Below are 11,789 nucleotides of genomic sequence, written 5' to 3' on the forward strand. Positions count from 1 at the left end.
TTATTTAAATTTGAGAGGTAATTAATAAAAATAAAATTTAAGATTATAATTAATAAAACTTAATAAATTTAATGTCAAAATTAACATTTTTTTTCTGAAATAGTCTCTATATTATATTTTACCTACTAAACTAGAATTCACTAGTTCGAAGAAATGTATCGGGTCGGTTTCAGACATTTGCCCGACTTCTTTCCGACATTTGTGCTCTCTCTCTAAAACCATTTTTCCTCTCTCTCTCAAAATTTTTTTATTTTTTAAAATTTTTAATTTCTTTGGTCGTCTCTCATATCCATATATATATATCATCATTTTTCTTTACCAAACAAACAAACCCAAACTCTCTCTTAAAGCACAGATGAATGCCTTCCAGTCTCGAACCACACAATCCCCTGCAGCCGCCGCCGCTGCAGAGTGTTTCAAGATGAGGCGGTGGCCGGAGAGGAGAGTGGGTCCGCCGCAGCAGGCGGAGGGGGAGGGGGAAGAGGATTTTGCGGCGGTGATTCCGCCGGTGACGGTGGTGCTGGAAGGGAGGGCGATCTGTCAGCGGATCAGCCTCCACAAACATGCAAGCTATGAAAGCCTGGCGAAGGCTCTGAGACGGATGTTCGTCGACGATGAAGACGGCGGAGGCGGCGGCGGTGAAAACTCCGGCGAGCGGCAGCTGGACCTGACGAACGCGGTTCCGGGTCATATTGTTGCTTATGAAGATATTGAAAATGATCTTCTTCTTGCTGGTGATCTCAATTGGAAGTTAGTAACTAATCATCCATTCCTTTTTTTCTCTCTCTCCAATTAGGTTAAAAAAATTGGGGTTTTTTTTTTAAAAAAAAATTATAATTCGTTTTGAAAATTTTGAGGTTGCTAGTTGGCTATGAATCTCATTATTCTTTAAGTTTGTTGAGATTTGCACACTAAAACTTGATTTTTTTTTTTTTTTTTTTAAAAAAAAACCCCTCAAATTTACCAATCATTTTTCCTTTTTTGTTTTAATTTTTAAAAATTATGCAATAGTATTTATTTCTCTAGCTTTATTGTTTTGTTATAGATTCTACTAATTTTTGTAAAAACAAAGTGAAATTTTCAAAAATGAAAAAATGTAAATTTTTATTTATTATTTTTAGGAATTGTGAATACCACACCATGAGAAATAAAAGGAATGAAACTAACCCTTTAATTTTAAGAATGGAAAAAGTAATTTTAGAAACTTCGTTCTTTGTTGTTAAGAATTCAATTGGTCAGCTCAATTTTTTAATACTAAAAAAACTAAAAACAATAAACAAATGAGACCGGATTACACCAAGATTAAAATTTTCTTATGAAATATTATTGAATTATACTGAACTAGTGTAGGTTATAGAGTTGCAACAAAGTTCTGTGTTAATTGTTCATTAGATTTTTTCATAAAGAAAATCATATATTATTCTTTAAATTTAATTAAAAATTTGAAAATATGTATTGAAACTAAAGAGAAATTCTTATAAATAGAAAATTCACAAAAATATTTACACTCCATAACAATAATTGTACTCTTGAAATTATATTTTAAAATATTTTTTTATATTTAAAAAGTCCCCAAACTAAAATCATAATCAAAGAGAAATAACTGTTGCTCAAAAAAGAAAAAAAAAAGGATTTCGAGGTTAAGAAACCAATTTAATTTTGAAAAACATAAGACTGAAACAAAAGTCCCCTAGTAGGCTCGTAATATTGGCAGAAAATAAATTATTGGTTAAGTTAATTCCTGAACTTTTTCCTACCTATATATGGTCTCTCGATGTTTAAAATTGTCTAGATCTCTGAACAATTAATTCAATGAGATCCTTTAATAGATTCCGAATCTATATAATGATTTTTTAAAAAATTCATGAACCTCTAAGAACTAAAGTTGAATGTTTAAGTCTCCATACGGTAATATTTCATTTTTTTAAAAAACACTAGTAAAAAATACATAACATCACAGAAATTTATGGGTAGAGGTAGATTTATAGGCCTGGTTTTCATAAACAAAAAACCTAAGAGATCTAAGATTTCATCGGCATAAAATTTATATATAAATTTATATATAATTGATGCATTAGTTTTTAAAAATTTTGGATTTAAAATCAGGGCGATTAGGTAATAATTTCGTTTTACGATGAATAGATTTGAAAGTAGAAGGTTGAATTCTTAACCAAAATTTCAAAAACAAAAACATGTTTTTTAAAAACTATTTTTTTAGTTTTCAAAATTTGATCTGGTTTTTTAAACCATTGGTAAAAATTAGATATCAAATGAATAGATTTGAAAGTAGAATGATGTTTATATACTTAATTTTTAAAAAATAAAATAAAAATCTAAATAATTACCAAGGTCAAAATTATTTTTATTTCGTTTTTCTTCTCTGAAAATTTGATGTAAATAAAATAAGAATAATTAATAATATGAAATTTGTGTGACAGTGATTTTGTGCGGGTGGCGAAGAGAATTCGAATAATGCCAGTAAAAGCAAATTCAAGGAGGGGAAGAGGAAATTAAATTAATATATGTGTTAAATATATATTTTATGAGAGCCATTTGTATTAATTAATATTATCTTATAATTATGATTTCTTGCACCAGAAAAAATGAAAGAAATAATAAGATTTTCCCTTTTGTTTAATGTTATACTGAATGCTTCCATCTATGTTCACTCTAATCAAAATATTATAACCAACTTCTAAGCATAATATATTATAATATAATTATATAATTGTGTTGTGCCCTCTTTCTCTCTCTCAATTGGAAGATTCCATTATATCTCCTAATTCTTTTTAACACATTATAGTTCCTCTAGGTAGATATTTACTTCATAGTTTAGGGTTAAAAAAAAAACATTAAAACTCTTTTTGAAATAGAGTTTGGTAACTTTTATACTTCTTCAATTTAAATATTTAAATGCCATTTAAAAGTATATATATATATATAAAACCTTTTCCCGACAATATAAAGGAGAGAGAATTAAATCTTTCACTTCGAGGTTATCGTACATATTTTATGATTTTGATAACATTTGGATGCAAAACATAGCCTATTACATATACAATTTTCAACTATATAATAATCTAAAAAATGATAAATAAGAAAAATATATTAAAAATAGGAAAATTTTTCAAAGATAGAAAAATGTCAAACTATTTACAGAAATAGAAAAAAAAAATATTGATAGACATTGATAGACTTCTATTAGCTTCTATCAACTTCTATTAACCTCTATTAAAGAAGATTAAAATATTGTTATATTATGTAAATAATTTTCCTTATTTTTAAATAATTTTCCTTATTTTTCTATTTTTGAAAATTTCCCTTAAAAGTAAGTAATTAATACCAAGAAGTATATATATAAAACTTTCAAAATTAAAGTAAAATTTAGATTTAGCTAAAATAATAGAGTTTAGATTGAGTTTTCTAAAGTAGCTGGTGCATTAATAAGATAGATGAAACTAGCTTAAAAACATTTCCATTTCATGATAGCATGATTTTTAATTTCTTTGTAGAATGAAGCTACAAAGATAGATCATGAAATTATTAATTTGATCTATATAGAATATTAATGAGTTCATTAAGCTTTATTAATAAGTAGAACATAAAGAGAGCCACCCTAAGTGATTCTACAAAGTTTAAATAATTAATTTTGCAACATTTCCATCACCCACAGTTAGATTAGAAAATTGTATACGTACATTAAAAAAAAATTACGTTGTATTATTTTTGTTTATTTTTCACCTAAGAGCGAATGAAAATTTGATCTTCCAACGTTAAGAGAGATAATTAATGTCAATTAATTACCACTAATGAGTTAATTATTTTAGTTATTCATGTGCACCTACTAATCATTTTCTTGTGTTTCTTGTTAAAAAAGATTTATGCTTACTTTAGTTAGGTTTACATTTTCTTTTGTTTGATAGATTGTACATATAGTTCATGTCTCGTCATTTTAATTCCATCATCAAGAGATGTAATACATGCCAACTACCATTGATGGTCATTTTGTGTACTTATTAGTTATGTTATATTTTTTCATTTGATCGCTCGTACATATAGTTCATGTCTCATCGTTTTAATTCTCTAACTTTTGCATTTTTTAAGTTGAAATTAAGGAAAAAAACTGATGTTTTGGAAAGAGAATTTGTTTCTTTGTTGAGTTCAACTACATGTGGGGTGGGATTTGAACAATATTCGACCTTTGTTGAGATTATTATAATATCTCAACTAATTGTGCTATACTCAAGATTTTTTTTAAGACTTTTATGAAGAGAGAGTGTTAGAGAGAGAAGAGCATGGATAGAAAAGTGTTTATATCAATGAGCGATAAGTAGAAGTCCTAATATAGCTAATCATTAGAACAAATTTTGGAATTTTTTTAAGAAACCAAGTTTATTATTTTTCATTACAAAAGAAACTACATTTCTTGACGTTTGCAATTTTAAATACTTGACATTACTATATAAAAATATCAAGAAATAAGTAATTTAAAAAAAAAAAAAAAGTCAAAGAAATTTTTAAAAAATGTGGAGATTGTGTGTTTTTCCAAAAAATTTTCACGCTGACTATTTGACGTTTTAAAAATGTCAAGTTTTATCTATGTTTTTTGGACATGTTCTAAATGTCAAGAATATAAGCAAATAGAAATTATTTCCTTATTATTTTTATTCTCCAAAATTTGGACCATTCACACCCAAATCGAACACAAACACCCAAATTGACCCCTTGCGATTTCACCAAACAAAAAACGAAACCCTCAAAATACTTGAGATCTCCATGCCGTCGAAACCCTCCATGCAAAGTTGAACGTTGTTCAAGCTGCCGCCAGCCTCCTCCACGTCTAAACCCCAGACGATCAAAACTACCTTCACCCCTCTGTCGTGCGAACGTGAACGCGAAACCCTCCACGCAAATGCGAATGTGAACGTTGTTCAGGCTGCTACCTTCAAACTTGATCGCCGGCTGATCAAACTCTACCGCCGAAACCTTCACCCTATTGTTTGAAACCTCTGGCCTCTGCCAATCGAAACCCTCACCAATGAAACCCTCCACATGAACGATTCCCTCTTCTAGTACTCTCACCTTCAAACGGTACTCTTTCATTTTCCCTCTTTTTCTAATGACTAATTTGGTTTGTGTCTGCTAATCTCTTCTGATAACTGGCAGAAATGCCAGTTATTATAAGCCTTTTATTTAGAAGAATTATGAGGGCTAACAAGTAAAAAACGTATTGATAATACTTAGAATTTGTGAAAAATTGAGTTTTACGTCAATTAGCACCTAAATCCTCACTGACCCAATATTATGCGTTATTCCATGCCAAAGTGTCTATATTTGTAGCTTTCGTAGGAATCAAACGCATGCGTTTGAAGCTAACAATCACAGACAAACGCATGCGCTGAAGCCAATCTACCGCAAAGATGACGCGGACGACAATCACATGCGTCTAATGCATGGAAGTTGCGGTAAACACATGCGTCTAACGCAAGGAGAAAACGGTGAACAAATAGAGAATGTGGCCACGGATTGACAACCATAATAGAAGATCGCAAGATGGATAAAACGCGTTAATAACTTCAGCTGAATTCAACTCGGACGCATACCTTGGGAGTATCAACAAGATAAGGTGATGTGACAATGCCCATACTGCGATAAAAGCAGCAGTGAGCCATACCTTCATCATTACAGCTGTCGGCGTCCAAACTCTATAAATAGCCTTTGAGACCTTCATTTTAAGATATCTGAGCTTCTGCCTCAAGGCAGAAGTTTGTGATCACAGATGAGATCTTGAAAGAGATTTCCAGTGACAATTCTTCATCTCCATAACCCAGACTGAGTGACGATCGGAGCATTCGCCGAAGATAGAGCTCGAGAGAGACATCTCCACCATTCAATCATGAAACCACTGGCAGCCTTGACGCAGAGTCCTTCATCTCCCTTCTAATCTATGTATTGTATTACATTTTAGCTTGAGATATTAAGATATTTTGTGATCAATGCAAATCTTCATTCCTGCATTGTCGTCTTCTTCATCTTCTCTATCTTTATCATAGTTTATCTTCAGCGTTTATTTATCAAAGTCAATCGCATGCTTAATCGTGTAGCCTAGAGATAGGATGCATGTAGCAACCACTCGAGAGGTGTGTGTTGTGCGAGTATAGTGAGTTAATCCTCTTTGCTTGGTGAAAGGTTGTGGCAACACCTGTCTATAGGATGCTACATTGCTTGTCTATAAGTTAAGTAGCCGCATCCAACTGCCTGAGAAGGTAAGGGATGGAACACATTAAGCAAAGTTCGTATTGTTTCTAGAGATAGGCATAATCTTATGCTTGACGCAACCATGCACTATAGAAATATAGTCATACGGCTGACCACCGAGAGGTGTGATGCGTTAGTGTAACGAGTTGGGATTACTCGGGTGATTTAAGATAGTAAACATTACTATGCGTTATTGGTTGTTGTGTTTCTACTTATTCTCATTGCAAGTCTTCTATTGCTCAATCTGTTTAGTTAGGAGTAGGAGTAGTGTGTAAAACATTTAAACCTTCTTCGCTTTATTTTTATTCTTATTCATCACCTCAAACGCATCACTTCACAAATATTGTTGAGTGACAAGTCCCCATGTTCGACCTCGGATTACCCGAGAAACTTGCGTTTGTGTTATACTTGGTGCAAACGTAAGAAAACTTGTGATAGGAATGCGTGGTCATTGCATGCTAAGATTAACACATCATCATTCCGATGCATGACCTCAGACGCATGGGAGCAAACACATAAGTTATGTCTAACGCATGATTTCATGTTCAAACCCATCTATCCTTAAATGATAAAAAATAAAACAAAACAAAACGCATTCCTAAAATATCCCAACATCTTCCTTGCTTATGAATTTGATGTTGAACATCTTCTTTCATTTTATTTTATTCTCAACACAATTTTTATGTCCAACATCTTCTTTCATTTTATTCTCAATAAAATTTTGTTTCTTATTAAAAAAAAATACAAGGGATATGATGTGAGCTATTCAAAGATGGGTGGAAGAAAAATAACATTCTAATATGAGAGATAGTTGTATAGGCTGAAAATGAAAGAACAAAGAAAGAGAATTGAAAAACAGAACAAAGGAAGAATAAGAATAGAAGAAAGGGATAATTAATGTATGTATATGATAACGGGCAGAAATGCACGTTATCATAGTGCTAAGTTCTTAAATAATGTTGGCTTGCGTTGATAAAACATGTTAAATTGCGTCCATTAAGTATCAATTTCATAATATTGCGGTCACATGCGTTCATCGTATTAGAACAGTTGATTTTTGTATTTTTGTGCAGATTATGCGATGATGCAAGGCGGAAAGGAGTTCAGTAGTTCGAAATTTCATACTTCAGTTCGCACATCTTTGTTCATAGTTTTCCTTTTGTTTTAAGGCGGATGCGAGAGAGGAAGGTGATGCTGACAGATCATTTCGGTAAGCTTGGGAGAGCGCCAGAAGTTGCCAAAACAGAGGGAGGGCCGACGCTTGCGGAAGCAGGAATATCTTTGGAACCGAATAGAGATTGACAGTGTAAAAGTCTCGGTTAACAAGGAATTGCTACCAGGCTCTCTACCTTTATCTTCCATTGTTATTTTGTACTCAAACTCATTTATAAAAATGGAATTTCCTTCTCTACATCTGTTCACTTTCTGTTATTTACGCATAAGTAGTTAAATCTGTTGAATGGGTTGAGAATCATTTAGCTAGCACAACTAGAGAATCTTCATTCTATGCGATTATCTTATATTATCTATGCTTCATTCGTCCATTAGAGATACTCGGGAGGGTAGTCTAAGGACAGGATCTAGGCTTTGGAAGGCCAGGTTAGAATCTAGGCCCGGAAGAGTCAGATTAGAACGTATAATCAAGAGATAGGAGCTTAGGAATAAGCACTATTTGTTATCAACACATCACATGCATCCTAGAGATAGGATATGGAGATTGGAATTTTTTATTTTTTTTTATTTTTATGAAGAATACTAGAATAAGGAGTTTGCTTACTCCCATCCCATAACTAGCGCATGCTTTCAATCGATATTGAGGCAGGAGAACTGCATTGCTGATATTGACCCTAAAAAAGAAACGGTAGGTATAGCTAGTCCGTGAACCTCCAACCATCGCACTGTAAAAATAGGATAAGTTTTATCAAGAGTCATTTGGTCCTCCTAAAAAGATCTACTAAATTCATCGAGTTGTTCCAAAGAATCAAAACGGCCAGTTATTAATGGAAGGTATCCACCTATTTTCTTAATGAATGTAAGCCATAGTTGATGCAATAAGACTGTTATATCCCCCCTGACACTGGGATGTGTAATGAAGCATCACAGCTAGAGATAGGATATGATTGTATGCAGTTACCTTGCCTTTATGCATTTTGCATCATCGCATAGGAAAAAAAATAAAGACTTAGGGATAAGCTCTATGGACACTTTTGCATTCAACACATGCATCCTAGACTTAGGAGCATCGCATTTGCATTGGAAAATGATTTGTTGTGCATGGTTGTAGCATGATCGCATAGTCTTACGCATTCCCCAGTAACGCTAGCTAAAGATCTCCTTAACCCGTTTATCCGCATACTCAGTGTATCTATCACAAAACTGACTTTTCTCAAATCCGCCGCATTTGTATATTTTTTCATTAATGTAATCAACAAAAAATCAACAATTAATTGAGTTACCGGTTACCACAAGGTTTTCATAAAAATTACCATCGCAATCTATTTTCACAAGTCCCTGAATTCGACCCTGGACTTACCAGGAAACTCAATGGAATTTACACTTGGATTCCGTTGAGGAAACTTGAGTACACAACGCAATTTCACCATCGCATATCATCCATAATTCACTTCAACAATTCAAGCATCAGTATACTTTTTGGAGAATTATAAAGGAAAAACCACCTACCTACCTTTAAAAGGCCGCGAGTCTGGGTTTGTTAGCCTAGTATTTAAGAAGCTTGCATTTAGCAATTTGTGTTTGAGAAAAATTTAAGGTTGGAAAATTAAGCAAGGGACTTGAAAAATAAGTTTCTTTTTAAGCTCTTGATTTTGGCAGCAAACCCTCACCTCAAACATAGGCTAGATCAACGTATCAAAGGAAGCCAGATGCTTGAACTTCAAGCACCAATAGGGTTTGTTGTTATCGTTCATCTGATTTACTGCACTTCCCCTCTATAATATGCTATTCAAAGAAAAAGAAACGAAAAAAGGAAAAGTAAAATAGAAATAATGAAGATGGGAAATTTTGTTTCGAGACAATGGTACTTCAGTACACAAATTTTTATTTGTCTCAATTGAAGAGCTTTTTACTTCACTAGATTAGATACTGCATTATTTCTTGGTTTTTAAAAGTTTATTGAGTTGTATTATTCTCTTCAAATTAAACATTGACATCTTCATCTTGTATCTTTTAGAATATGATGAGGGTGCTAAGGTGGTGTCAACCTAGTTGAGATGACCAGGTTCGCCTGTTGATCCCATTTTGCGCTGCAAAAATTCCTTCCTCCATCCTTCTATGGCGTTCTTTAGTATTTTGGTATTCTCGAATAGTTGACTTACTCAAGTTTACCATGGCCATGGGACGTATGGTCATAGGTTCTTCGCTTCTCTATTTCCATAAGTAAGCTCCTTAGCTTTCCAATTAAATCCACAATTCTTCTCTCTCCATTCTCGCGTCTTACACAATTCTTTTTCTCCATCTCAAGAACCAATACTAAAATTTTATGTCCATGATCCACACAATAAATTTGATGATTAAAAAAAGATAAAAATGGAAGTTCAATGAAAGAGAGAATGAAAATGAAAAAACCTATTTATTGACTATGAATTCTTTAGAACTTTATATTCTTGTGATTATTGTTGAACTGATTGGACATCATTTAATTTGCTTAATTTCCACGACTGCTTTATGATAAAATCATGAAGAATTAATATAATCACTCCACTCTTTGTTTTGATAAACTTTCCAAAAGAAAAAAGGATGAGATGTGTTATTACTATTTAGTTATCTAAGCATTGAACCAGTAGCAGGTAGCTATGCTTTGGGAATAGGATCTTTCTTGATGTTAATATCGTGGGATGTAGGAGAAATTTACTTCCATGATTGACGATGCAGACTTCCAAAAGGTCGAGTTTGAAAATCTTGTTGGAGGAATGGTTGCTATCCATTCAGGCTTGAAACTTAAGAACCCAACTAGCTTTTGCTTCCACTTATCACTTCATAGCCTACAGGTTGCTTCACTCGTGTCTAATCTTTTCATCCAATAAAATGCTTAATAGATGTTAAAAATGGGTGCCCAACTATTTCCATTGGATTGCTATCAATTGAGCACTACTTACTACAAATGCATGTGATGATATGGTGTACTACTTAGATTCAATGAGGACAACATCACAGGTAGATATAAGATACATAACTGACACGTAAGTTAACCTTTTTCATTTGTAGTTTTTATTTTAAAGTGTACTTTATTTTAGAATTTGTGGTTAGAATTCATTATAATATTTGGCTTTTATGTTTATAGATTGATACAATGAACTCATACTCACAAATCGAGTTAGACGAGGTGCGGGTTGAATTGGCTGAATTTTTGGGTTGCTACATGTGACCATAGGTGCTCATACAATTTGGTCATTTTGAATGTGTTTGTTCCTACTGATCAATTTTGGATTTACTTCATATTCATATAGGTGTAATATTTTGTTTGTTTCATGTGTTCATATGGAGATAGTGATTACAAATGTGGTTTTGATAGTTGTTATGGGTAGAATGATATAGTTATGTTAGTATGGGGTAGATGGATAGTTTTGATAGAAGTTTTGGAAGTGTCATTTTTTAAACTATTCATATTGGGTTGACTGTTAGAATTATGTTCCTTATATTATTTTGGAAGTGTCCATATGAGTCTGTCCATATTCTTCTGGTTAACTTAGAAAATCCTTTATGGAGTTATAAAATTTTATAATGACAATATTGAAGAATGTTATCTATTGTCATATTGGAGAAAATTTTAGTTCATAAGATTGAAAATGTGTCTGGTTGTTTATTTGTTTTGATGGATATTTGTCATAATATATCATATGTGATTGTTGGATTACAATACAGGAACAATTTAGAGGTAAACATCCATATTATTTTTTAAAAAAAAAAATCACAAGCATACTTGACGAGTTAAACGTGTCAAGATGTAAATATACTTGACAAGTGAAAACTATCAAAAAGTCTTGCACTTGACATTTTATTCTTGTCAAGAACATCTATATTCTTGACATTTTTTCAGTATCAAGTAAAGTATATCTTGACATTTTTCACATATCAAGTTAAAATGTTCTTGACGTTTTTTATTTGTCAAGATCGTCAATATTCTTGACATTTCAAAATTGTCAAGTGTTACTGTTATTGACGTTTTTTTTAATCGAGAACATCGACATTCTTGACACTAGATTTCTTGATGTTTTTTAAAACATCAAAGAAAAGTGACACTTGACATTTAAAAAACGTCAAGAAATACTATTTTCTAGTATTATTGTGCAAATAAGAATATTATTTGATTTTTACAATTATAAGTTTATACGTTTGATAGCGATAATTTTCTTTAGTTTATTAGTAATTCACAGGCTGAGTTCGTATTTTTTTTCCTATTAGATAACGTTTTCTTCCTATATAATTTAACATTTCTAAGACTAACCTATCATAAACTTACAAGTCATATAAAGTTTATAGAGACTTGCAAGCCTTGTTAATTGTATACTTGC

At 32.2% G+C, this 11,789-nt stretch overlaps 1 protein-coding gene across 1 annotated transcript; it reads left to right on the plus strand.

Annotated features, from left to right (window-relative positions):
• Nucleotides 1-212: 212 nt before the first annotated feature.
• On the plus strand, nt 213-2,684 carry LOC120080392 (auxin-responsive protein IAA33). The gene is made up of 2 exons (XM_039035044.1): nt 213-750; nt 2,439-2,684. The coding sequence occupies exons 1-2, from the start codon at nt 356-358 to the stop codon at nt 2,512-2,514; spliced, it is 471 nt and encodes a 156-aa protein (XP_038890972.1). The 5' UTR covers nt 213-355; the 3' UTR covers nt 2,515-2,684.
• The last annotated feature ends 9,105 nt before the right edge of the window (nt 2,685-11,789 follow it).

Source organism: Benincasa hispida, chromosome 6 (genome assembly GCF_009727055.1).
Source record: "Benincasa hispida cultivar B227 chromosome 6, ASM972705v1, whole genome shotgun sequence".
NCBI classification, from domain to species: domain Eukaryota; kingdom Viridiplantae; phylum Streptophyta; class Magnoliopsida; order Cucurbitales; family Cucurbitaceae; genus Benincasa; species Benincasa hispida.

Coding starts and splice junctions, on each gene's coding strand:
- LOC120080392 (XM_039035044.1), top strand. CDS start 356: ATGAATGCCTTCCAGTCTCGAACCACACAATCCCCTGCAGCCGCCGCC. Junction 751..2,438: donor GCTGGTGATCTCAATTGGAA/GTTAGTAACTAA, acceptor TTTGTGTGACAG/TGATTTTGTGCGGGTGGCGA.